This window comes from Muscardinus avellanarius (assembly GCF_963383645.1).
Source record: "Muscardinus avellanarius genome assembly, chromosome: 16".
Lineage (NCBI taxonomy): Eukaryota > Metazoa > Chordata > Mammalia > Rodentia > Gliridae > Muscardinus > Muscardinus avellanarius.
This window is the reverse complement of record NC_137802.1, coordinates 15525303-15552090: the sequence shown is the minus strand read 5'-3', so window position 1 is coordinate 15552090 and position 26788 is coordinate 15525303. Positions and strand designations below refer to the sequence as shown.

Genomic DNA, 26788 nt, shown 5'->3' with positions numbered 1-26788 from the left:
CTTTTCACAGTGTAGGTTTTAGACTTTTAAAATTTTATTCCAGCCAGGTGTAGTGGTGCACATATGTAATCCCAGTACTTGGGAGGATGAGACAGGAAGATCACAGGTTCGAGGGCAGCCTCAAAGTAGTGAGATTCTCATCAACCTATCAAGACCCTAGTCAAAACTAAAAATAAAATGGGGCAGAGGGTATAGCTCAGAGGTAGAATTCTTCTGAGTTCAATCCCTAGTACCAAAAAAAAAAAATTAATTATACCATGGGTATTCAAAAGTTGTCTTCTCAAAAGTTGACTAGGCATGTTGGTGTCTACCTGTAATCCCAGCTATTGAGGAGGCTGGGGCAGGAAAATTGCAAGATCAAGGCTAGGGACAGCAAGTTAGCAAGACCCTTTCTCAAAATAAAATCAAAATAAGGGCTGGAGATATAGCTCTGTGGTAGAGTGCTTTCCTAGCATGTACCGAGGCCCTGGGTTCATTTCCCCTGCAACACCCCACCCCACCCCAAACACAAAGTTGATTGGGCAAGGGAGATGAGGACTGAAACAAAACAAGAAGAAAGAAAAGCAAGCAGAGATGTGGACAGCAAAAGCCTGCCAAGCAGACAGCAAAAAGGCAGGAAAATAGTGAGAGACTGGGAGAATGGCAAAAAGACTGAGGCAGGCAGCCTGTCTGAGGAAGCAGAAAAACAGAAAGAAAAAGAGACAAGGGAGATGGAAGCAAGTATGAGAGACGGCAGGGCAGGGAATGATACAAAGGCAGGTAAGACTCTGGGGAGGAGGTTACCCAGAAGTCTGAACAGAGAAAATATCCCCATTGATGGGATGCTGGCCGAGAAGTCAAAGGCGAAAAGACTGGTCCATAGAAAGAGTGAAAAGATGCAGGCATTAAACGGTGAGCGAGCAGCAAGCAAGTAGGGTAAACAAGGCAGAAGACAGACCTTAAAGCAAAGCAAGGAAAGATGATAAACTCAAGAGATAAAAAGGAGCAGGAGCAAGTAGACGGGCAAGAGAAGAGGCAAACTAAGATGAGGATGGCCATGGCAGGGCCCTGAAGGTAGACAAACCAAAAGATGCAGGCTAAAAAAGTGATAGAGACAGGCAGGCGGGGAGACAGATGGCTAGAGAGAGAGTGGTGGGCAAACAGCCAGGGAAGCAGACAGACAACCAGAAAGAGAAAGGAGCTGCCAGCCAGTCAGGGAGCAGCAGACAGGCAGGCAGGCAGACACCATAGCAGGAGCAAGCAGGTAAAGAGGCAGGCAAAAACAAGGGTGGAAGACAAATCAAAAGGTCAGTGGGAAGAAAAAAAAGAGCAGGAGAGACAGGGAGACAGGCAAAGGGGAAGATGGACAGGAGAGAATCAGGCAAATTAACAAGTCCGTATGTAAAGCACACTCAAGAGAGAGACTGAGGAAGGTCTGCACAGGGATGCACGTGGCCACCTTTAGCCCCCACACCTGCAGATCATGGCACATGTGGCAGGTGAGCAGCGGTGCTCGGCAGAGGGAGAGGGCACACGGCAGAGACTGCAGTGTACGTGATGCACAGGGTAGCCCCCACACACAAGACACTGTTCCCAGACTCTATCATCCACACACACACACAGAGGTGGCCGGAAAGGGGGAGTCAGGCACACATGAGGAAGAGCTACACTGCCGGAGATGGAAAGACAGAAGTAAACGAAACAGAGATGGCAAGTCACTTAGAGGTGACCGAGCCTGAGCCTCAAAGGAATAAAAAAGACAGAAGCTGTGTGTGTGTGTGTGTGTGTGTGTGTGTGTGTGTGTGTGTGAGTGAGAGAGAGAGAGAGAGAGAGAGAGAGAGAGAGACACTCAGATGGACTAGTACAGAGACAGAGAGGACACAAGAGCTAAATTGAATGGAAGAGGAATGATTTGGGAACAGAAGCAAGAGAATCCCACAGGCAAGATTAAAAAAAGAGGCAAAAACAATGTTCGATAAAGTACATTATTAGTGTGTGGGGGTAGAACTTCAATAATGAACATTTTAGCCTTGAAAACAAAAATTTGTATAGTATTCCCTTGTCACTAACACTTTCTGACTGCTGCCCACCTACTCCTCCCGCTTAGGGTGTTTCTGAGCACTGTAGAAGCTGGGGGGGCTGGCAGCTACACTTAAGAGGTAGAGAAATGGCCCAAGAAAGAGAAGATTCTATGGGCCTGGGAGGGATAGGAAGGGAGGGATAAAAGTGAAATCAAAAGAAGAAAAAACTAGAGTAAGATAAGGGTGAGGAACAAAAAGGTAGAAATGAGCCATCACCCTTTTTCCATTGCTCCACTGGCAAGTTGTATTTTATGTCTAGACCTCTCTGGTCAAATATCTAAGAACTCTACTTCTCAACTCCTTTTCAACTGTCCATTCGATTCCTGGTACCACTTTAAGATAAAGACTGGAGTACAGTTGGAAATCATGGGTCAGCAAATTACATGAAAACGTGTGAGTGTAACCCCTACCTCTTTCTTTTATTCAGTCCCAGTTACTTTTCAGGTACCTCTGTTTCTTCTACGTTATCAGTATTGGAGATCATAGAGGAAGGGAAATATACTGAAACAAGAGAAAAGAGAAAATAATTTCACAACCTTCAGACTTGACTCTCTCCCCTTTATTCTAAATATCTGTTCTTTTTCCCCCAAATTAATTTCTTAAGTCAGATGAATTGAACATGCAAGCAACTGGAGGAGGGGAGGGCGATGGAAAGGGGAAAAGAGTGAAGATAAAATTCACAACAATTATAAATCACTGAAAAGGCTGGGCAAAGGGGAGAATCAAACATGGATTCCTTTGAAAAAACTCAATCATCGTATCTATTCATATCTCTCCCCCAAAAGTCACTAGGATTTCTGTCACTTTTTTTAAAGAAAAGAAAAAAAAATGCAGTACCGCTTCTCATTTAAAAGACATTTAAAAGATACGTACACAATTAAATGCGTTTTGACTTCAATGAGGTATGTAGAAACAGAGTTATATATAAACATATATTTCATCTTTTTCCTTTTCAATGCCTGAAGGGGAAAAAAAAAACCTTCACATCAAACCACTCCCTTCTGAAGTATTCAAAAAAAAAAAAAAAGCTTTTCTTTAGAGAAGGGAGGTGGGGAGGAAGAGACTAGTAAAGAAAAGAAAAAAATTCAATCTAGTTGGACTAGTATCTAACTAGTTAACCTTTAACAATTTATGCTGATGTCAGACTGAGCATGAGTACTGATTAATGCCCCCCCCAAATATTTTTTATAAGGGGGGAGTTAGTCTCAGCAGCCATTTTTGTTTTATGCAGAAATCCTTCATGCCCCCCCAACACACACACACACACACACACACACACACACACACACACACACACACACTTCAGTACACAAGGAAAATATCTCTATTAATCTGTGCACTAATCAGTTATGAAAAAAGGGAGAAATTTGTGGATTTCTGGGTAGAGGCTTGGTGATGGGGGTGTAACAGGGAGGAGAATGGGGGGGTGAAAATGAAATATTAAGCCAGCCATTTTGTTTTAAAAGGGGTTTTTTCCCCCCTCTTTCTTTATGGAGGGGGTGGCGGTACTGGAGGGGGGGTTGTTTTAAAAATAATTTCAAGGCGGCCATCTTAGTGCCTCAGCTCTGAGAAATATTTCTGAGCGCCCCCCTCAGAATTTAAATGTATTTAAAGCCACGGAGAGGGGGGTAGAGAGAAGTCGAAAACTTTTATATATATATATATATATATATTTTTTTTTTCTTTTTAAAAATCCCCCTTTCTTGTTCTCTTGAGAGGAAAGAAAGAGGAGGGGAAAAGTCTCTCCTCAAAATTTTCCAAGAACATTTTTTGGGGCGGCTCGCCCCCCCTGCTCCGACGGCGGCCCCGGGGGTGGGGGCGCGGGAGGGGGTGGCCCGGGGGTTCGGGGGGCTGGGGGAGGCGGCCGGGAGGAGGACGCCGCCGCCGAGGAGGAGGAGGAGGAGGAGGAGGAGGAGGTGGTGGTGGTAGCGGTGGGGGAGGCGGGCGGGCGGTGGGTGGGGGGGTGGTGGGGGGGCCAGAGCCACAGGATGGCTTCCCCTCTGAGGGACGAGGAGGAGGAGGAGGAGGAGATGGTGGTGTCGGAGGAGGAAGAAGAGGAGGAAGAAGAGGGCGACGAGGAGGAGGAGGAGGTGGAGGCGGCCGACGAGGACGACGAGGAGGACGACGACGAGGGAGTGCTCGGGCGCGGGCCGGGCCCGGAGCGGGGCCGCGACCGCCTCAGCCCCCCCGGCTGCCACCTCTTCCCGCCGCCGCCGCCGCCGCCGCCGCCGCCGCCACCGCCGCCGCCGCCGCCGCCCCCGCCAGGTAGGCGCCGCCGAGCCCGCGAGCCGAGGCGAGTCCGGCCCGCCGCCGCCGCCGCCCTCCCGCCGTCCTCCCGCCGCCGTCCTCCCGGGCGGGCTGCGCGGGCCTCGGGCCGGGCCGCGGTGGGGGAGGGGCGGGGGCGGGGGCGGCGCGCGGGCAGGTGGCGGCCACTCGCGCTCAGGCCACATCCTGGCGCGGGCGCGGGCCGCGGCGGCCGGGCGGGAGCGGCGGGCCGGCTCCACCCCTCGGCCGCCGGCGCCCGGGCCCTTTTGTGTCAAGTGCGGCCCCCTCCCCGGCTGACCCCGGGCGGCCCGCCGGCCGGCCGCGGGCCGCGCGCTCACGTGGCTGCCACTCACCGCCTGTCACCCGCCGCCGCCCGCGCCGGGACCACCCTCGCGCGGCCTCCCGCGGGGACACCCGCCCCGGCCCGGCCCGGCCCGGCCGCCCCGAGCCCGCACCCCCGCCCCGGCCCGCCGCCGCCCGCGGGGAGGTGGGGTGCTGCGCCGGCGGGGACGCGCCGCGGGCTCCCCGGGCCCCTGGGCTCGTCCGAAAAGGGGAAAAGTTTTGAAAAAGTTATCCCAGACAGCCGGCAGATTTCGCAGGAGGGGGAAAGAGGCCCAAGAGGTCGTGGGGAGAGGGGCTGCCGGTAGGATTGCCCCCAGCCAGGTGCTAAAGAGAGGGAGAGGAAGGATGGCAGGTGAGTTAGGCCGGCCGGCGGAGTCGCCTGGGCGCGGGCCGCTCCGGGCTGCGGAGGGTCTTTGTGTTCCGCTCCCTCCCGCTCCGCCTGGCGCCCCGACTCGCGGAGAAGAAACGCCAGGCGCTTTCAAAATTGTGTATTTGAAATCAAAAACCACCTCCCCTCTCGCCCTGGGCAACGTTATCTCCCTTCCAGCCCTCCAAGTCGAACGAGTGACCCAGATACACCCCCTCAGATGACTTTCTGAGGTAAAACTTTGGGAAAATATTTTTAGCCTGCTCATTATCTCTGTCTACCTAAGTGCGGGGAAAATAAGCCTTCTCTGAGCTCTGCTCCCGCCGCCCTCCCTCCTCCTCCTCCTCCTCCTCCTCCTCCTCCTCCTCCTCCTCTTCTAGAAGATGAATTTGTACATACAAGAGCTTTCCATTGTTTTTCAGTCCGACTGCTATGATTCTCACCATTTTGTTTTACATTCTTACCCAAGACCAATTTTATCCCTTCCCCCTCAGTTCCAGCCTCCTTACATTGTTAAACGTTTAAAATAATAGCACTCGTGTTGGTGGGGGAAGGGAGGAGGAAGCTAAAAAACTCATTTCTTCTCCCTCCCCCTTCTGGCAAGTCGAGAGAAATAATATAACATAATATATAGATGTGATTCCTTGGAGTGGGGGTGGGGAATGATTGTGGGTGGTGCGGAAAATTCTGGTAGTTTCTTTGCAAAAGGTCTGAAAATACAAACCCACCCCCTGCGTGCAGTACGCATGTGCAGCAGTCCTATTATGGAGGTTCGTTGTGGGGGAGGGAGGAGAATTTGAGAAAAAATAAATATATGTGTGAGAGATTGATGGTGAGATTAGAAGGAGAGCGCGGCGGGCGGGAGGCGAGGCTGAGCGCCCTGGCTCCTCCCGCCGGCTCGGCTGCCAGGCTCCGCCCTCGCTCCCGCCTTCCCGAGATCTGAGCCGGGATGTGGGAGAGTCTGGGCTCCGGGCCAGCATTGAGTGGCTGCTGAGACAGAGGTTGGGACTTAGATTTGCTTTATTACCCTCCCTTGCCTTTCCTCGCCGTTCTCCCCTGCCTCTCCCCGCCGTCAACGTTGGCCCGACTTGGGGAACCTCCTGCTGGGCGGGGCCGGGGTGGAGAGTGGAGATCACAGGCTCTGCGGCCCCAGCCTCCATCTGGGAGTGACCCAGGCCACTTCCCTGGTCCTTAGCCAGTTGGCCTGCCTTTGCCACCGCCTCGGCAGCCTCCGTTTCCTTGTTCGTGTTAACCCAAGTCCCCGGGGTTAAGGGGAGCCTGGCGTCTCCCTGACTTCGTATTACAGTCGCTCCCCCCCTCGGTTTTCACACCCGGGCTCTGGGCAAGGCAGCCGCCTTCCACACCACACCCAGTCCCAGAGAGTCTTCCTGCGAGAGGGGATGCAGGTAGCTGCAGGTAGAGCGTCCAGGGAGGGAAGAGCCCCGATCCGAGGCAATGAAAACCGAGGCCTCCAGTGTTAATCGTGGCTAATTTTCCTTTGACTTTTGAGGGAAAGATTGTATGTCCTAGGGCAAGGGGCTGGGCCGGGTCCAGGTTTTCCCCTCCTGCTGAGCTGCCTCTGCCCGAACCAGACAGGTCCGGCTGGTTAGTCTAGTGCTTGGTGGGGGCTGGAGGCTTTAGTGTCTTCCTCTATGAGGAGTAGTAATGCTCTGGACCCTGCAGACTGGCCCCGGCAGACTGGCAGGGGGCACGGAGAATGGGGTGGGGAACACCAGTGAAGAACCCGCCCTGGCCCTTCTGACAGAGCCTTCTGGTGAGAGAGCCAGGGACCTAGCCCTGTGGAAGCAGGTACAGGCCTGCTGCTGGACCTGTACTCCTGATCGTGTGCATTTGAGAACACACATGCTGGGGGCGGGGGTCTGTGCCCTTATCTTTGACTTGCTTGGGTCGCCTCTATTGTGTATATGCAGAAGATGGGCCGGGATGTTTAGGACAAAGTATAGAGGTGAAGGGTAAGACCAGGGATGAAGGGGATAGTCCTTGGGTTCGCAGGCACGTGGGAACAGATTTGGAAGCAATTTTCAGGCCAGTAGGGAGGAGGAGGACCGTTAAGGGAATTCTGGAGACTTCCTCCTCTCTGGTTAAGATGAGGCGGAGGCAGATGCTGTGCTCCTGTGGGAAAGAAGTGAAAATGACTGAGGATTTCTTTTCCTCCAGGACTGTGCTGGGGTGACGGGATGCTGGTGATTATCCGAGGAAATGTAAATAGAGGCCTCCCTCTTGGCAAAAAGGATGTCACGGCCCCAGGGTGTTAGTGTGAGAACCCAGGTGTCCACCTTTGGCTCTCCCTTCTCAGCATCTGGCTTAGGGAGCTGCCAGCTTGTGTCTCCCCACTCCAAGTGCTGGGGTCAGGCCAGGCCAGCAGCTGGGCATGGCTTCCCCAGTTCCTGGGCAGGATGCCAGCTGGCGAAGGGAGGGGGAAGGCAGTAGGAGTCCTGGCGGCGACTAAAAGGACCTGCCACAGTCAGAGCCCGTGGCCTAGAGCCTGCTCCCTTGTTAGTAGGAGGGGAGAGAGAGGAGTGGTTTGGCTGCTCTTCGCTTCTGACCCCTGACCTCCCATTCAGAACCAGAGCATCTCAGAGTACTCAAAACAACTGTTCGCATCCAGCAAAGGGCAGCTAGGTTTGGAGGGGTCGATGCCTGGGTTCCTAGAGAGTAGGGCTGAGGCAGTGGGGACGGGGCCATCAAGGGGCCTCAGAGACTAGGAGCCTAGAGGCTTACGCTTTCTGATGCTCTCTGCTCCAAAGATAAAGATGACATTCGGCTGCTGCCTTCAGCATTGGGTGTGAAGAAGAGAAAGCGAGGACCCAAGAAACAGAAGGAGAACAAGCCAGGCAAACCCCGGAAACGCAAGAAGCTCGTAAGTGCCCCAAATTCCTGACTCTGCGGCGAGGCTCAGGAGATCCTTTGCCAGACGCATTTTCTCTGCTGCTCATTCAGGTAGGGAGGTATCCTGAAGTCGGGGAAACTTGATTCTTACTGTCCCTGTCCCATTGCCTTTTATCTCATGGATCCCTAACCTCACTCTGTAAGACCGGGTGAAGAGCCCAGCTGTCCATGTGCCTTGCCCTGACAGCCAGGAGAAGCAGCTGAAAGCACAGGCTTGGAGGAGGACTTCACAAATTAAGAGCCTAGCACTTCTCTGTGTCCCTGGCCTCAGTTTCCTCATCTATAAAAAGTGGATAAACATAGTTACCCTCCCCTAGGATTGTTGTGAAGATAGAAAGAGAATATGTTACGTGCTAAGAACAGTTCCTGGCACACGGTAAGAATGAATAAATGTTATTTTTATTTCTCTTTCCTTAGGACAGTGAGGAGGAATTTGGCTCAGAGCGAGATGAGTACCGGGAGAAGTCAGAGAGTGGGGGCAGTGAATATGGAACTGGACCAGGCCGGAAACGAAGGCGGAAGCACCGAGAAAAGAAGGAGAAGAAGACAAAGCGGAGGAAAAAGGGGGAGGGAGATGGGGGGCAGAAGGTGAGTAGACTTGGGGAGTGAGAGTGAGACCACAGGAGATGTCCAGAGGCTGTAGTTTTTGAGGGGCAGGATTGGATTGGAGGAGGGACAAAGAGCTTCTGGGTAGGTATTGAGGCGCATGTGTGGGGCCCGGGAGAGAGGCTGGGGCGCACCCACCTCACTGAAGCCCCCCCACATACACACCCAGCAGGTGGAACAGAAGTCATCAGCAACTCTGCTTCTGACCTGGGGTCTGGAGGATGTGGAGCATGTGTTCTCTGAGGAGGATTACCATACGCTTACCAACTACAAAGCCTTCAGCCAGTTCATGAGGTATGTAGGAATCCTCTCAAACAGGAGCCCCATAACTCCCTGGAAGCTAATGAAAGCTAAGAAGCTACCCTCCAGAAATTCACAGCACATGCACACAAATCTTCACATGTACACTTAACTGACTCCAAGAATGTCAGTTAAGAATCCTTCACAAGTCTGGGGACAGAATGACTCTAGTCCCAGGCTAGGGAACTCTCTAGCAACAGAATAGAGCGAGTCCTCCCTTGCTCCAGTGGTCCCATTTTTCCTTCCGTGAACCTGAGAGAAATCAGTGTCCCAGAATTTTCATTTCTCAGTTACCAGGTCCTTCTCCCCTTCCTTAGATCCCAGTAGCAAGGGAGGGTGCTTTGCTGGGTAGGCCTGAGCTACAATGGCTCTTGAAGTAGAAAAGGAGATGTCCTTTGGGGAAGAGAGATTTTAACATACTAGTTCATTGCCCTAGGGGTCGCTACTGAAGTTCAGGCCCGGGTTTCATCTTGAGCAAGTTACTTCACTTCTTTGATGCTTACCTCATCTGCAAAGTAGGAGTAATAATAATAGTATGTACCTCATAGGAGTCTGTGTGGATTTAGTGGGATAATGAATGCAAAGCCCAGTACAGTTGGTGTCTGGCCCGGAGGGAATGTTAACGGTAGCTGTCCTTAGTAATGTCTCACCTACCTCAGTGCTAAAGATGGCGCTTCCTCAGCCCCACGCTAACACCCCCCCAGAGCAGAGCAGAACAGCGCGCCCATCTCTTCCAGACTCCATCCCACGGAAATCTTTCTTCAGGTTCCATGGGGCCTCAGTAGTAAAATGTAGAGAATCTCAGCAAGAGTGTATTTTGAGGCTGAAATAGGATATAATGTATGTGAGAATGTTCTATGAACTGTGAAACAGTATTTTAACCTTTTATGCTTTTAATTTTTTCTGATTCTTTTTGTATACTTTTCAAGCCTATTGTTTCTTTAAAAAAATTTTTTTTTACTTATTTATTACTTAGGCCGGGCGTGGTGGCGTTTATTACTTAAATTGATGTTTTTGTCACTAGGACATTCTCGCCACCCAGGAATCCTACCATGTATATAGACTTAATTGATGAGGAGAGATAGCAGTATTCCCAGACCATCTGTGAAGGGTCCAAGTTTTCTGCTTCTATATTTACAGGCCCCTAATTGCTAAGAAGAATCCTAAGATCCCAATGTCGAAGATGATGACCATCCTTGGGGCCAAGTGGAGAGAGTTCAGCGCCAACAACCCCTTCAAGGGGTCAGCAGCTGCTGTGGCGGCGGCGGCGGCGGCAGCAGCAGCAGCTGTAGCCGAGCAGGTGTCAGCTGCCGTCTCCTCGGCCACCCCCATAGCACCTTCTGGACCCCCCGCCCTTCCACCACCTCCTGCTGCTGATATCCAGCCCCCACCCATCCGAAGAGCCAAAACCAAAGAGGGCAAAGGTAGGAATCCCTCTTCTTCCAATCGCTGTCACCCCAACCTCCAAACTGCACGTCTTAATTTTAGCCTAGAACTCTTGCCTTCCCAGCCCAGATTACTGGGGGAGAAAACTTTCCAGGAAAGGGTCTTAATGAAACCATAGCCCACAAGGAGTCCAGAGGCTCCGGTGACCTCTGTTCTTCAGGATGTGTCATGGCTGCAGGTTTCTTCTCCTTTAATCCCACTTTCAGGTCCAGGCCATAAAAGGCGGAGTAAGAGCCCCCGAGTGCCTGACGGGCGTAAGAAGCTTCGGGGGAAGAAGATGGCACCGCTCAAAATCAAACTAGGGCTGCTTGGTGGCAAGAGGAAGAAAGGAGGCTCGGTGAGCAGCCCCTCCCTGCCTATTAAACATCTAGGCCTTAAGGGGTAGTGTCTGGAGAAGGGTCCACGAGGGAAGCTGGAGCTGGGAGCCCGGGGCCGGGGAGGGGAGTGGAATTAGGTCTGCCTCATTGACAGCCATGCGGCCATGGGCAGTTTGTTTTTCAGAGTGATGAGGGCCCTGAACCAGAGGCTGAGGAGTCAGACCTGGACAGTGGCAGTGTCCACAGTGCCTCAGGCCGGCCTGATGGCCCTGTCCGCACCAAGAAACTAAAAAGAGGCCGGCCAGGAAGGAAGAAAAAGAAGGGTAAGGGGGCTAACTCTGTGACCCTGTCAGTCTGCTTCCTCCCTTCCTTCACTATTTTGCTCCTTCCCAATTTTGACTTTTTCTATTCAACTCTCCTCTCTCTCTTTCTCCCTCCCCAAATCCCCTTCTTTCCCTCTCCTCTCTTCCCCCCCGCCCCGCCCCTTTGCCTTCACTGGGGTATATGACAGTCCTGGGCTGTCCTGCAGTGGCCGGGGAGGAGGAGGTTGATGGCTACGAGACGGATCACCAGGATTACTGTGAGGTGTGCCAGCAGGGTGGGGAAATTATTCTGTGCGACACCTGCCCTCGTGCCTACCACCTCGTCTGCCTTGATCCTGAGCTTGACCGAGCTCCTGAGGGCAAATGGAGCTGCCCCCACTGTGTGAGTACCTTGTGCCCATGGGGACCCCCAGCCCTCTCCTCTTTCCTTCAGTAATCCTCTTCCCACCCCAAGTCCCTGGGCTCCTCAGGAACAGAGGTCTCAATGCCTAGGATCCTAGCGGGGTCCTTCCCCCCAGCCCTTTGTCCCCCAGAGTCAATATTTCTAGAAACTGAGGTTCTCCGTTACTTAGTTCCTACCAGTCTTCTCTGCACTTTTAGGATTCAGACATCCTGTCTTTGCCCCTTTTGGGGGGTCTTGCTCCTTATCTCCTTTTCTCCATCTGTCTCTGTGTCTGTCCTTGGCCTCCCAGGAGAAGGAGGGGGTACAGTGGGAGGCCAAGGAGGAAGAAGAAGAATATGAAGAGGAGGGAGAGGAAGAAGGGGAGAAGGAGGAAGAGGATGATCACATGGAGTACTGCCGTGTATGCAAGGACGGTGGGGAGCTCCTGTGCTGTGACGCCTGCATCTCCTCCTACCACATTCACTGTCTGAACCCTCCCCTGCCCGACATCCCCAATGGTGAATGGCTGTGTCCCCGATGCACAGTGAGTAGAACCAGCTTCTCTTAGCATTTGCCATCAGGCCTGACCCCACTGCCTGTGTCTGGGGCCCAGTGGTCCAGTGCTTCCCTTCGCTGCCTCTCCTTTTGTGGCACCTTTGTTCTCCTGACGAGGGCTCCTACTGCCGCTTTCTTCCTCCAGTGTCCAGTGCTGAAGGGTCGTGTGCAGAAGATCCTGCACTGGCGGTGGGGGGAGCCACCTGTGGCAGTGCCAGCCCCACAGCAGACAGACGGGAATCCAGATGTACCACCACCCCGCCCTCTCCAAGGCAGATCCGAGCGAGAGTTCTTTGTCAAGTGGGTAGGACTGTCCTACTGGCACTGCTCCTGGGCCAAGGAACTTCAGGTATAAGAGCCCTTCTGTCTTTCCCCTGGGACCCCGATCACTGCTATTCCACTCACTCTTCTCTCTCCATTCTCTGGGCTTCCATACCCTCTGGCCTCACGCCCTTGCCAGCTTCTTCAGTCTCTATATGCAGTTCCCCTGTTCTTCATCTCCATTAGCTTTCCTCCTTAGATATAACAGAGCCTTCTTAACTCCACCTCACTCCTTGCTTATTCCTTGCTTTCTTCCAACTTTTTTTTTTTTTTTTTTTTATGCTGGGGATCATATTCAGAGCTTCGCACATGCTAGACAAGCGCTCTGCCCTCTGCCACTGAGCTACACCCCAGCCCCTCCCCATTCTTGTCAGGTGCAGTGGTACTTGCTGGTAAACCCATTGAACCCTTGAGTTCAATCTTCAGTACTGCCAAAATAATAATAAAACAAAATTCTCCTTTTTTTTTTTTTTTTTTTTTTTGCACTGGAGATTGAACCCAGGGGCATTCTACCTCCTGGCTCTACCCCAGCCCTTTATATTTTTTATTATTTAGTTTTGTGGTACTGGAGACTGAATTCAGGGACATTCTATCTATGAGCTACATCTTTAGCCTTGTTTTATTTTTTTAATTTTGTAAAAGGGTCTCACTAAGCCAGGCGTGGTGGCGCATGCTTGTAATCCCAGCATTAGGGATGCTGAGACCAGAGGATCGCAGTTCGCGGACAGCCTCAGCTACTTAGTGAGGCCATCTGCAACTCAGTGAGACCCAGTTTCAAAATAAAGAATAAAAATATAGGGCAGGGGGTGTAGCTCTGAGGTCAAATGCCCCTCGGTTCCATCCCCAGACCCACAAAAAAAAAAGAAAAAAGAAAAAAAGAAAAAGGGTCTCACTAAATTGCTTAGGCTGGCCTTTAACCTGTAGTCTTCCTGTCTCTGCCTCCCAAGTACTGAGATTATAGTGCATCAAGCATGTGCCAAGTAAGGACCTGTGAGAGAGGTCCTTACTGTTGCATTCAGGCCCTGTCTCCTTTGTTCTGTTCATTTTATTCATTCTACTTTGGCTTTTGTTTGTCTCTCTCACCTACCCTCCTTTAGAGCTCCCTTTCCCCATCCCAGTCCCCTTGTGGGCCTTTTCCCTGTCCCACTTTGTCTTCTCTGGATGTTGGGACTATCTCTTTTCCCTCCCTCTGTCACCAGCTGGAAATCTTCCACTTGGTAATGTACCGAAACTACCAGCGAAAGAATGACATGGATGAGCCCCCACCCCTGGACTATGGCTCTGGTGAGGATGATGGGAAGAGTGACAAGCGCAAGGTCAAAGACCCGCACTATGCCGAGATGGAGGAGAAGTACTATCGTTTTGGCATCAAGCCAGAATGGATGACTGTCCACCGTATCATCAACCACAGGTGAGTCCTCGGTCCATAGGAAGGCCAGCTTGGATTATGACACGGTTCTTAAGGTGGTAGTGGACCCACAATAGTATCTGTTGATTACCTAAATGACTGATAGGACCTTGATAACTCCTGCTGCAGCTCCAGCCTTCTGTCCTTGCTTCCTCTAGAGGGACAGGAGAAATCAGGAGGAAAGTCCAGCCCAGCACTACCACATTTGTCCTTGTCATCTCTAATCTCTAGTAACATTAAGACATGACACATGAGTCTGGGGATGGAGGCAGGAAAACAAGTCATGAAAAGGAGCTGAGCGTGGTGGTGCACACTTGTAATCCCAGCATTCAGGAGGCGGAGACCGGAGGATTGGAGTTCGCAGACAGCCTCAGCTACGCAATGAGGCCCTCCGCAATTTAGTGAGACCCTGTTTCAAAATAAAGAATAAAGCCGGGCGTGGTGGCGCGCACTTGTAATCCCAGCATCTGCGAGGCCGAGACAGCAGGATTGCGGTTCACGGACAGCCTCAGATACTTAGTGAGGCCCTTTGCAACTCATTGAGACCCTGTTTCAAAATAAAGAATAAAGCTGGGCGTGGTGGCGCACATTTGTAATTCCAGCGCTTGGGAGGCTGAGACAGGAGGATCGCACAGGTTCGAAGTCAGCCTCAGCTAGTTAGTGAGGCTCTCAGAAACTTAGTGAGACCCTGTTTCCAAATAAAGTGTAAAATAGGTCTGAGAGATGCTTGTAATCCCTGCGCTTGGGAGGTAGAGACAGAAGGATCAGACAGGTTTGAAGCCAGCCTCGCTGGCTTAAGAGACCTTGTTTCCAAATAAAGTATAAAATAGGTCTGGGAGTGTAGGCCGGAGATAGAAGGGTTCCATCCCCATTACCACCACTAATAATAATAATAATAATAATAATAATAATAATAATTAATAATAGTAGGTCTGAGAGTAAAGCCCAGAGGTAGAAAAGTCCGTGGGTTCCACCCCCAGTACCACACAATAAATAAATAAATAAGAATAAAAAATGGAGCTGGGGGTATAGCTTGGAGGTTTCATCCCCAGTACCACAAAATAAAATAAAATAAAGCCAGGTGTGGTGGCACATGCTTATAATCCCCACGCTTGGGAGGCTGAGACAGGAGGATAGCACAGGTTCAAAGCCAGTCTCAGCTACTTAGTGAGGCTCTCAGCAACTTAGTGAGACCCTGTTTCCAAATAAAATATAAAATAGGTCTGGGAGTATAGCGCAGAGGTAGAAACCCCTTGTACCACCAAAAAATGAAAGAAAGAAAGAAAGAAAGAAAGAAAGAAAGAAAGAAAAGGAAAGAGAAAAGTAGGGCAGGGGTGTAGCTTGCATTTCGAATGCCCCTGGGTTCCATCCTCAGACCCACAAAAAAACAAACAAAATCACGAGGAGGACAATTCATGCAGACCAGTGTCTGGATTACTTTTTTCTTAATAGCATTCATTACTGCCTAATGCTATACTATACACATTTCATTGCTGCCTTGCCAATATAGTTTGATCCCATTGAAAAGATCATCTGTTTCATTCACTGCTGCCTCTAGTGCCTAGGAGAGTATCCTGGACAGAGTAGACACTCAGTAAATACTGATGGGTGAGGGAATGACGGAGGATCTCTCCAGGGATGTTTCGTGGTAGTTGGTGTTTAGTTGCCATCCTGAAAAGGTTAACGTAGTATTTCAGCCGTTCTAAACCCCTTCCAGTGGCCCACCCTTGAGGGTAAGGGGATGAATTTTGTGTTTGCTAATATTTATGTTTACCAGGACTTTGTGATTCATAGTCTTTTCTTCCTGCTGCTCTTCTTGGCCTCCTGCCCCACAGTATGGATAAAAAGGGAAATTACCACTATCTTGTGAAATGGAGGGACTTGCCTTATGACCAGTCCACATGGGAAGAAGATGAAATGAATATCCCTGAATATGAAGACCACAAGCAAAGCTACTGGAGACACCGGTGAGGGAGGCAGGTTGTGGGGGAAGATGGAGCATGACGGCTAAAATGGGGGTGCAGTAGGGACAGACCATGCTAGAGTTTAGGGCATTGGCAGCCTGGGCTGGGTTGTTTGGTTGGGGTTGGTAAAGGAACAGAAACAAGATCTGTCCTAGCCTGGTGGGGTGGCACATACCTGTAATGCCAATACTTGGGAGGCTAAGACAGGAGGATCGAAGGTTCAAGGCCAGCCTCTGCAATTTAGCATGACCCTCAGCACCTTAGATCCTGTTTTAAAATAAAAAGGTCTAGCTGGGCGTGGCTGTGCATGCTTGTAATCCCAGCATTTGGAAGGCTGAGACAGGAGGATCGTGGTTCAAGGACAGCCTCAGCTACTACTTAGTGAGGCCCTTTGCAACTCAGTGAGGCTCTGTTTCAAAATAAAGAATAAAAAATAGGGCTGGGGGTGTAGTTCAGCGGTAGAATACCCCTGGGTTCCATCCCAAGTACTGCAAAAAAATAAAAATAAAAAGGTCTGAGGGTATAGCCCAGAGGTAGAATACCTCTAGACTCAACCCTCAGTTTAAAAAGAAAGGAAGGTAAAGAAAGAGAGAGAGAAGTAAGTATCTGTCCTGAGTAATGGGTAAGAAGCTGTTTGGGCATGGGGAGGGTTAACTCTTGAGCTAAACTCCAAGATATAAGGGTGAAGAGACTTGGAGAAAGACAAAGGGAGAGAATCTAGGTATGGACAGTAGGAGGGAGATCTGGAATGGGCTCAGAAAATTGAGAGGGGTCTCAAAGACCAAGCCTCATTCAGACATACTCTTTTCCCAGAGAACTAATTATGGGGGAGGACCCCGCCCAGCCCCGAAAGTATAAGAAGAAGAAGAAGGAGTTGCAGGGTGACGGGCCTCCTGGTTCTCCTGCTAACGATGTAAGTTCCCGCAGCTGGCCTTCCTCTTTCTGGAGCCACGGTGATTGAAGATTTTCCTGGGGTGATTAACACAACTTCCCGGAGTCTCAGCAGTCTCTTTGAATAGTTCTTCTCTCAGCAGTCAGCCTGCCCTCCACCTTGAGAGTGGCTAGGAATTTTGGCATCAGAGTAAAGGGCTGCTAGCAGCCTTAGCCCAGGGGGCTCTTCCACCAGCTTCCCAGTGGTGCTGCTGGGTGTCGTTTTAAGAAGTGAGGGGGAGGGACTGAAGATTAGCACTTTCATACGCTCAGGTCACAGCAGAGAGAATTGTGACCCAACTGTATACCAGTGCCATGGAGGGAAGAGGAGGAGACCAAGACCAGAGGAGCTCCTGACTGTTCCCTTGAGCTTTCTGACTTCTTAACTCTACAGCCTACAGTAAAATATGAGACTCAGCCACGGTTTATCACAGCCACTGGAGGCACACTGCACATGTATCAGCTGGAAGGGCTAAATTGGCTACGCTTCTCGTGGGCCCAGGGTACCGACACCATTCTGGCTGATGAGATGGGGCTGGGCAAGACTATCCAAACCATCGTCTTCCTCTACTCGCTATATAAGGAGGTACTGGATGCTAGGCCCTGGACGGGGGTGGCAGGCCGACGCCTAGCTTGAACCAGGGAAGAGGTAGAGGATGGAGGGGGTGTAGCAGGTAGTAAAAAGGGGTATGCGTGTACCTCAAGCCTGGATTAATGGCCTCTCACCCTTGACTCCCAGGGCCATACAAAAGGTCCCTTCCTGGTGAGTGCCCCACTCTCTACCATCATTAACTGGGAGCGGGAGTTCCAGATGTGGGCACCCAAGTTCTATGTGGTGACATACACGGGTGACAAGGACAGCCGGGCCATCATTCGTGAGAATGAGTTCTCCTTCGAGGACAATGCCATCAAAGGCGGCAAGAAAGCTTTTAAGATGAAGGTAAGCCCCTCTTCCTCTTATCTCTAAGACCCTCAGATCTGTCATTTCGTTGCCCCTGCTGGGAATTCAGTTCCTCTGGCTTCCACTCCTCTTTCTCTCTCCTTTTCTCCACCTGTCCTCTGCACTCAGAGCAGGTACTCCCTGGGATGTACATGTGTCTGTCAGTACTGGATGTCTGGGTAGAAGTTTGGGGGCCATGTTCAGTAGTCCCTGCTTGGAGTCCAAGTTGGGAGACAGAATACCTGGCTCCCTGAGGGAAGCACAGTCAGGACAGGGTGTCTGGGTAGAGGTGGAGGTACATGGCTGTTAGGGCCAACTGATGGGCATTGTTTGCGTTGGCAGAGAGAGGCACAGGTGAAGTTCCACGTTCTCCTGACATCATATGAGCTGATCACCATCGATCAGGCAGCGCTTGGCTCCATCCGCTGGGCCTGTCTTGTGGTGGATGAAGCCCATCGACTCAAGAACAATCAGTCCAAAGTGAGTGAGATTCTCCAGACAGAAATTTGAGGCTGTGGACTCCTACTTGCCCTGGTCTTTAAAAAACAAAACAGCCGGGTATGGTGGCGCATGCTTGTAATCCCAGCACTTGGGAGGCTGAGACAGGAGGATCTCACAGATTCGAAGCCAGCCTCAGCTACTTAGTGAGGCTCTCAGCAACTTAGTGAGACCCTGTTTCCAAATAAAGTATAAAATAGGTCTGGGAGTATAGCCCGGAGGTAGAAAAACCCCTGGGTTCCACCCCAGTACCACACACACACACACAAAAAAAACAACTTTGGGGTCTTTCTGCCATCTGGGAGGCAAGTTCCAGAGAACCTTGGGGAGAGGTCCAGGCTGGAAGAGGGAGAGGATGAAGATTTGGGGCCTCTGATTCAGAGGGAAAAGGGAGCTGGGCGCAGGGACAGGTTGATGCAGTGAGTTACCCACTTGTCACTGATAAGCCATTTCTCCTGCCTGTCCTTGTTCCATCTTTTAGTTTTTCAGAGTCCTCAATGGCTATAAGATAGACCATAAGTTGCTGCTGACAGGGACTCCACTGCAGAATAATCTGGAGGAGCTCTTCCATCTGCTGAACTTCCTCACCCCCGAGAGGTTTAAGTAAGTAGCTCTTTAAGGCCAGTCTGTTGAGAGTAAAGGCACAGGAGCAGAGGAGCTAGTAGAGGATTAATCTTAAGTAGAGACTAGAGCCTGAGATTGGGAGCAAAGAACTTGACAACCTGTCCATTTTTTTTTATCTTCTCCTGGCTGTTAGCAACTTGGAGGGCTTCTTGGAGGAGTTTGCTGACATATCCAAAGAAGACCAGATTAAGAAGTTGCATGATTTGCTGGGGCCACACATGCTGCGGAGGCTCAAGGCAGATGTCTTTAAGAATATGCCAGCCAAGACGGAGCTGATCGTTCGAGTGGAGCTGAGCCCCATGCAGAAGTGAGATGGGGCAGGCTCTTTGGGGCAGGACCAGGGGCTAGGGATTTGGTGGTAGCTTTCCAAGAGCTGGTGGCCAAGTAGCAATATTATAATTATTTCCTTTATTATGTCTCTTCTTCCCTTGCCCTGGCCTTTAGGAAATACTACAAATACATCCTGACTCGAAATTTTGAGGCCTTGAATTCACGAGGCGGTGGGAACCAAGTGTCACTGCTTAACATCATGATGGATCTTAAGAAGTGCTGCAACCACCCATACCTCTTTCCTGTGGCTGCTATGGTAGGTACAGAGAGCAGGGAACTGATCAAATGCCTAATTCTTGGGAACTTGGAAGGGGCCAAGAACAGTAGGAATGTTCTTGAACAGTAGGATGTGAAAGCTGTGTAGCTGGGCCTGGGCTCCTGGCTTGCTGGGTGCAGTAGGAAAAAAGGAGCATGCTTCCTGACTCTCTCTTCTCCTCCCTCTATTCATTTTAGGAATCCCCCAAACTCCCCAGTGGGGCTTATGAGGGTGGCGCACTTATTAAGTCATCGGGGAAGCTCATGCTGCTGCAGAAGATGCTGCGGAAGCTGAAGGAGCAAGGACACAGAGTGCTCATCTTCTCGCAGGTGACCCGTCCCCTCCACTCTCTCTGTTTGTTCTCTTTTCCGTGTCCTCCTGACCACTTTACTGTGGCTACCTACCCACAGAGTGGTGCAGCTGGTTCACTCTTGATGTCTGACGCCTGTCTCCAGGCTGCAGGACGTTGGAGTCCACCTCGTTTTTAGCTGGAGTGGGGCAGAATCTCAGAGGCCTGAGCCTCTGAGGTTAACGTTGTAGGTGGGAAGGGTGAGGGGCACAGAGGCTTTAGAAATCTGATGAAAGCTACGCCTCCACCTCCACTCTCCAGAAAACTGCATATTACAGTTAAACCATTTTGCATAGGTTTTCAGGAGGATCATATAGTTTTTCTGAAATAGGTTCTCAGAGAACCTGTCTTAGGAGAAACAATAGTGAGGATATGACGAGAATGTGGGAGAATGGGAGGATGGAATATACTCGAGGGTCCTAAGATCGAGTTTGAGTAAATGGATACCTTGAAGAGACAGCCCATCCACCGCCTTGGCGTTTCAGACTCCTTCCTTCTCCCTTGCTCTAGATGACCAAAATGTTAGACTTGCTAGAAGACTTCTTGGACTACGAAGGCTACAAGTACGAGCGCATCGATGGTGGCATCACTGGCGCCCTCAGGCAGGAGGCCATCGATCGGTTCAATGGTAAGGGGGTTACCTTAGTTCCTGGTGGGCATGGAGGAACTGAGAAGACTATGGCAGGTCCCTCAGTTGCAAAGGAGGCTGCTACAAGGGGATATTGGACACCTAGGCTTTGAGTTGGGGACATGGTCATTTGTAGTCAAGGAGCATCTAGCAGCAGGTGGACAGAACTGCAGAGTACAGGAAAAACCTGGCCTCCTGCTTCTCATCTCCTAGCTCCTGGGGCCCAACAATTCTGCTTCCTCCTGTCTACCCGAGCTGGGGGCCTGGGCATCAATCTGGCTACTGCTGACACTGTCATCATCTTCGATTCTGACTGGAACCCTCATAATGATATCCAGGTGGGAACCTGAATCCTGGAGCCTCTGTACCATTCAGCAAGGAGATGTGATTTCACAGAGAAGGGCATTATGCCCTGGGTTGGCTCAGAAATAACCCCCCTTGGGGAGGGGAGAAGGCCCTTCACTTCCTTTTCTGCACTTGTGGCAGCTTCTCTTGCTACTCCCCCAGCCCACTCCCTCTTTCTCTCACCCCTGCAGGCCTTCAGCCGAGCTCATCGGATCGGCCAGGCCAACAAAGTGATGATTTACCGGTTTGTGACTCGTGCCTCCGTGGAAGAGCGAATCACACAAGTGGCCAAAAGAAAGATGATGCTGACACACCTGGTGGTACGGCCTGGGCTGGGCTCCAAGGCGGGCTCCATGTCCAAGCAAGAGCTTGATGACATCCTCAAATTTGGCACTGAGGAGCTGTTCAAGGATGAAAATGAGGGTGAGAAGCTTGTGTGAAGCTCCCTTAAGGCGGCCCCTGCTTAGGAGCACTTCTCTTTTGTAGCCCCCTGGGGAAAAAGCAAACTTCTCTGTATCCTGTGAAGAAGAGACTTTGTTTGCAAGGGCCATCTTGCAAATAAAACAAAAACCCCTTGACATAGGCTTCCAGAGGGAGCCTTCCCTCCAGGCCCGGAGCCCAGCCGTCCTTCCCTTTGTTTGCTAAAGCTGTGCCTGAGCTTCTGGTAGGAACTCCAGATCCCCTTTTGTTCCCTGTCTCCACCAGGGGAGAACAAGGAGGAGGACAGCAGCGTGATCCACTATGACAACGAGGCCATCGCTCGGCTGCTGGACCGGAACCAGGATGCCACTGAGGATACTGATGTGCAGAACATGAACGAGTATCTCAGCTCCTTCAAGGTGGCACAGTATGTCGTGCGGGAGGAAGACAAGGTGAGAGGCTCTGGGGCCAGGTACTGTCTGTCTTTCACAGGCCATCTCTGAAGGGCAGTGTTCTTTTACCGAACTTTGAAGTAGAAGAGTCCCCTTTGCGCTTACATTTTATCTGCCTAGTCCTAGCAAAGAGCAATAGCATACCTCAAACAACTTCATAAACTAATAGGTGAGACTAGACTTTGGATAGAGTCTTGAGCACAGAATGTTCTAGTAAACACAGAAAGATACCTCCTTAGTGTGGGAAGAAGGTGGAGGGAAGAAGAGGGGAGGTTTAGAAAAGAGGGCAAGAATGAAGGAGAGCCACACTACATGTAAGAGATGATAAGGAAATCGGCGATGTCTGGAACTTGGAGCAGACAGAGCCAAGAAGGAAATCCAGGAGCAGCAAGCAGGATTCAGCCAAGGCTAGAGACTTAGGGGTTTTGATGGGGCTGAAGGATCAATGAGGAAAGAGGCTGCCAGGCTTCACTCTGCTCCCCTTCAGATCGAAGAGATCGAGAGAGAGATCATCAAGCAGGAGGAGAATGTGGACCCTGACTACTGGGAGAAGCTGCTGAGGCATCACTATGAGCAGCAGCAGGAGGACCTTGCCCGCAACCTAGGCAAGGGCAAGCGGGTTCGCAAGCAGGTCAACTACAATGATGCTGCTCAAGAGGACCAGGGTGAGACTTCCCCGGACATGAGGGATGAGGAGGGAAGATGCGATGAGCAGAGCCCAGGAGCTGGGGCTCTGAGAGGGAAAGAGAAGCCAGGAGATCAAGGCCTTCCCCTGCTAAAGGGAAGTGGTCAGGATCAATAGAAACTACCCCAAGGCCAGGTGGGTTTACAGGCAGTTGAATTACCTGCAAGTTACCAAGGGATCTTGTGGACACCAAGGAGTCATTGCTTTGAGTGGCTTTGGCAGGAGTCAGGGTGACAAAGCAGGTGGTGTCCAGAGACCAAAGGTGGCAGTGAATACAGATGGTTCAGGTGTATGACCCAGAGTCAAGCTGCAGGCAGTGACCCAGTGTCCCCAGGAAGACCAAAGCCAAGGTGGAGGGGAGCAGTTTCCAGAGGGAGAATCCAGGTGGAAAGGGCCAGAGCATGGCCTGTCCAGGAGTCACCACTGACTGCTAAGCCCTCTCTCCCCTCACAGATAACCAGTCAGAATACTCCGTGGGGTCAGAGGAGGAAGATGAAGACTTTGATGAGCGTCCTGAAGGTAGCATGTTTTCCTGACTTTCTGCCTCAGCTCTTCCCATTTCATATATATATATATATATATATATATATATATATATATATATATATATTTTTTTTTTTTTTTTTTTTTTTTTTTTGTGGTACTAAGAATTGAACCCAGAGGCATTCTACCTCTGAGCTATGCCGCCAGACCAGTTTTTTTTCCTTATTTAGAAACCAGGGTCTCACTAGGTTATTAAGAGTCTCACTACTTGGTAAGGCTGTTCTCAAACCTGTAATCGTCATATCTCAGTCTCCCAAGTACTAGAATTACAAGCGTGCCCCACCATGCCCAGCTTTAGCTCTTCCCATTTCATTTCCCAACTTTCTTTAATCCCACTGATTTTGTACAAATCAAAATACTTTTTTGGTAGAAAAACTAAAGATTGATGATGAGCAGAAAAGGAAGAAATTACCATAGTCTCTCCACTGTTAAAATGTAGAGTATAGGCTAGGTGCTCTTAAATCAAGAAAGGTAGCCAGGTGCAATGACATGCACCTGCAGTCCCAACTACTCAGGAGGCTGAGGCAAGAGAATTACTAGAGCCTAGGAGTTCAAGGCTAGCTTCAGCAACACAGCGAGATACAATCTCCAAGAAGAAAAGAAAAAGAGATTATATTATTTTACCTTCTCACCAGTAATCTTGCCTATGACAAATATTTGCCAATAATTTGTGGGGGGGGTAGCACTGGGAATTGAACCCATAGTTATTCTACCTCTGTGCTAAACCCCCAGTCTGATTTTATATTTGAAAACAGGGTCTCAATAAGTTGCACAGGGCCTCACTAAGCTCTTCAGGCTGGCTTCAAACCTGTGATCCTCTCTTTTGTCTCAGCCTCCCAAGTACCGGGCTACAAGTGTGTGTCACCATACCCAGCTTGCTTTTTATTTTTATTTTTTATTTTTTTGTTTTTGTTCTGTTTTGTTTTTGTTTTTGGTGGTACTGGGGATGGAACCCTTCTCGGGCTACACTCCCAGACATATTTTATATTTTTTAATTTGGAAACAGGGTCTCTTAAGCCAGTAAGGCTGGCTTTGAACCTGTGCGATCCTCTAGTCTCCACCTCCCAAGCACGGGGATTACAAGTGTGTGCCACCACCCCAGGAGTTCCCAACTTGCTTTTTAAGAAAATTTTTTTGCTGGGCGTGGTGGCTCACACTTGTAATCCCAGCATTCAGGAGGCTAAGACTGGAGGATCGCAGTTTGCAGACAGCTTCATCTACTTAGTGAGGCCCTCTGCAACTTAGTGAGACCCTATTTCAAATTAAAGAATAAAAACTAGGGCAGGGAGTATAGCTTGGAGATCGAATGCCCCTGGGTTTCATCCCCAGACCCTAAAAAAAAATTTTTTTAAAGTACTGGGGATGGAACCCAGGGGCATCTACCTCCAAGCTATACCCCAAGCCCTATTTTTTATCCTTTATTTTGAAACAGGGTCTCATTAAGTTGTGGAGGGCCTCAGTAAGTAGTTGAGTCTGGCCGTGAACCTGCAATCCTCCTGTCTCAGCCTCCTAAATATTGGGATTACAAGCGTGTGCCACCATGCTTAGCTTTGGTTTGGGAATGGAACCTAGGGGCATTCAACCTCCAAGCTTCACCCCCTGTCCTATTTTTTATTCTTTTGAAACAGGGTCTCACTAAGTTGCAAAGGGCCTCACTAAGTAGCTGAGGCTGTCCGTGAACCATGATCCTCAAGTCTCAGCCTCCTGAATGCTGGGATTACAAGCATGCGCCTGGCTTTTACTATTGATTCTTTTTTTTTTTTTAATTTTTATTGGTGCATTATATTCATACATCATATTGGGGTAAAAAACTTGTGTGTACAGATATGCACACATCACTGATTTAACCCCTACCCAATTCCCACCCCATTCCCTCCCTCCCCTGCTATTGATTCTTAAATGTGACTTGATTCTTGTAGACTTGCGGGGATGTAGTTTTGAAAGTGCTTGGATGACAATTAGAAGTAAACACAATACAGGCTATTCCTGTGTTCTGTATCTTGTGGGAATGGGGTGTGGAGGATTGAGGCTTAGAGGAGGTGGTAGGTCTGCTAACCCTGTGTCACTCCCACCTTCAGGGCGTCGACAGTCAAAGAGGCAGCTCCGAAATGAAAAGGACAAGCCACTGCCTCCATTGCTGGCTCGAGTCGGGGGCAACATTGAGGTGAGAGTTGGGCCAGGCCCCTGTGTATTTTCTAAGGAGAGAATGAGGGTATAAGGAGAGAATGAGGGTGGTATGTGGGGAGTGGGGGGTGGAAATAGAAGTCTGGGTTACTGAGGTAGAAAGGGCCAAGGCCTGAGACCCCTGGGCACTCATAGCCTGCCTCCTGCCCCATCCTCAGGTATTGGGATTCAACACCCGTCAGCGGAAGGCCTTCCTCAACGCTGTGATGCGCTGGGGGATGCCGCCACAGGATGCCTTCACCACTCAATGGCTGGTGCGGGACCTGAGGGGCAAGACTGAGAAGGAGTTTAAGTGAGTGTGGGTGGCTTGGGGCTGAGTTGGACAAGAGTTTTTTTTTTTTGTCTTGGCCGCCATATGATGTGACCTTACTCACCTGATCACCACCTGCCCTGCCATACAAAATCTCCTGGCTCAGTTTCCTGGGGAGTGGGCCCAGCTTCTTCCACTTCCTCTCAGCTGAGCCTAGAGTACTGGGGCCAGGCTCCTTCTTGGAGGAGAGGCACTTGAGGAAGGAGCCTCACCTGGGCTGGCCTGGCCTCACATTTACTTAGCGTCAATAACCTGGCAGAAGGGGTGGTGGAAAGGATGAAAAGTTGACTGATGGGGCCCAGGAAGAAACTTGGGGAGGCAAATTCAGGAGAGAGGTTGATGGGGGAATTAGGATTTGGATAGCTGGTGAGAGCACGAGGCCCAGGGGAAGAGCCCTAGAGGCACATGTGGAGCTGGGGTTCAGTATTTCAGTGGTCTCTGCCTCCTTCACTGCCCTGAACCCCCCTTCTAAGACTCTCTAACTCTCCTCCCACCCCATGCTCCTCAGGGCCTATGTGTCTTTGTTCATGCGTCATCTGTGTGAGCCTGGGGCAGACGGCTCTGAAACCTTTGCTGATGGGGTCCCTCGGGAGGGACTGAGTCGCCAGCAAGTGTTGACCCGCATTGGAGTCATGTCTCTGGTCAAGAAGAAGGTATCAGTCTCCCTTCACCCCAAGAATCAGGCCAGCCACTTTGGCTTTGTCCTTCCTCTACCTTCCATCCCCAAGTTCTGGGCTCAGGGTGGTGGGAGACAGAAGACCAGAGCTTCTTATGTGTCTGATGCCTGGAACTGACCTGTCCTTTCTTCCCTAGGTGCAGGAATTTGAACACATCAATGGGCGCTGGTCAATGCCAGAGCTGATGCCTGACCCCAGTGCTGACTCCAAGCGCTCCTCCAGAGCCTCCTCTCCTACCAAAACGTCTCCCACCACTCCTGAGGCCTCTGCTACCAACAGTCCTTGCACTTCTAAACCTGGTAATCAGGAGTCCAGATGGTAGATGTTTTACTTATTCATTCATTCATTCATTCATTCATTATTTGGAAACAGAGTGTCACTAGGCTGCTGAGAGCCTAGCAAAGTTGCTAAGGCTGGCTTTGAACCTGCTATCCTCCTGTCTCAGCCTCCCAAGTACTGGGTTTACAGGTGTGCACCACCACCCCCGGCAAATAGTGGATGTTTTACTCAATATTCTCACTGCTGTGACCAAAAATACCTGACGATCACAACTTAGAGGAAGGAAGATTTATTTGCTCACAGTTCCAGAGATTTCAGTCCATGTTAGGCCTCACATGTAGAGCTCAGGACATGGTAGAGGGAAGCAGAGAGTGAGGGGAGGGGATGAGTATGCATGTGTAGTCCCCAAGGCCATACCTTCAGTGATCTACTCCTGCAGCCACATCCTGCCTGTTTAACCTACCATCCAATAAATCCATTAACCCACTGACGGATGTATCCACTGATGAGATTAGAACCCTCATGGTTTAATTTTTTGTGTGTGTGTGGGTCTGGGGATGGAACCTCCGAGCTACACCCCCTGCCCTATTTTTTAATTCTTTATTTTGAAACAGGGTCTCACTGAGTTGCAGAGGGCCTCACTAAGTAGCTGAGGCTGTCCGCAAACTGCAATCTTCTGGTCTTAGCTTCCCAAATGCTGGGATTACAAGTGTGTGCCACCACACCCAGCTTGATTCAATTATTTTATATCTGAACATTTTTGTACTGCCAA

At 50.5% G+C, this 26788-nt stretch overlaps 1 protein-coding gene and 1 long non-coding RNA gene across 2 annotated transcripts in view; both read left to right on the top strand.

Annotated features, from left to right (window-relative positions):
* LOC308275117 overlaps positions 1–26788 on the top strand; it is a 562357-nt gene that overhangs the window by 462088 nt on the left and 73481 nt on the right. The gene's annotated exons all lie outside the window — the stretch shown is intronic.
* The window catches only part of CHD3 (chromodomain helicase DNA binding protein 3), a gene marked incomplete at both ends in the record, with an annotated part of 28968 nt that continues 6228 nt past the window's right edge, over positions 4049–26788 (top strand). The window contains 30 exons of the mRNA XM_080712126.1: positions 4049–4325; positions 7803–7915; positions 8362–8532; positions 8720–8844; positions 9991–10274; positions 10503–10633; positions 10786–10936; positions 11125–11318; positions 11629–11862; positions 12019–12222; positions 13394–13605; positions 15438–15569; positions 16380–16479; positions 16891–17082; positions 17236–17436; positions 17779–17916; positions 18416–18537; positions 18692–18865; positions 19003–19144; positions 19342–19473; positions 20004–20121; positions 20335–20459; positions 20658–20889; positions 21172–21338; positions 21826–22003; positions 22477–22542; positions 24645–24730; positions 24909–25042; positions 25569–25713; positions 25874–26036. Coding sequence (XP_080568252.1) covers positions 4049–4325; positions 7803–7915; positions 8362–8532; positions 8720–8844; positions 9991–10274; positions 10503–10633; positions 10786–10936; positions 11125–11318; positions 11629–11862; positions 12019–12222; positions 13394–13605; positions 15438–15569; positions 16380–16479; positions 16891–17082; positions 17236–17436; positions 17779–17916; positions 18416–18537; positions 18692–18865; positions 19003–19144; positions 19342–19473; positions 20004–20121; positions 20335–20459; positions 20658–20889; positions 21172–21338; positions 21826–22003; positions 22477–22542; positions 24645–24730; positions 24909–25042; positions 25569–25713; positions 25874–26036 — 4843 coding nt within the window. The remainder of the gene's footprint in view (positions 4326–7802; positions 7916–8361; positions 8533–8719; positions 8845–9990; positions 10275–10502; positions 10634–10785; positions 10937–11124; positions 11319–11628; positions 11863–12018; positions 12223–13393; positions 13606–15437; positions 15570–16379; positions 16480–16890; positions 17083–17235; positions 17437–17778; positions 17917–18415; positions 18538–18691; positions 18866–19002; positions 19145–19341; positions 19474–20003; positions 20122–20334; positions 20460–20657; positions 20890–21171; positions 21339–21825; positions 22004–22476; positions 22543–24644; positions 24731–24908; positions 25043–25568; positions 25714–25873; positions 26037–26788) is intronic.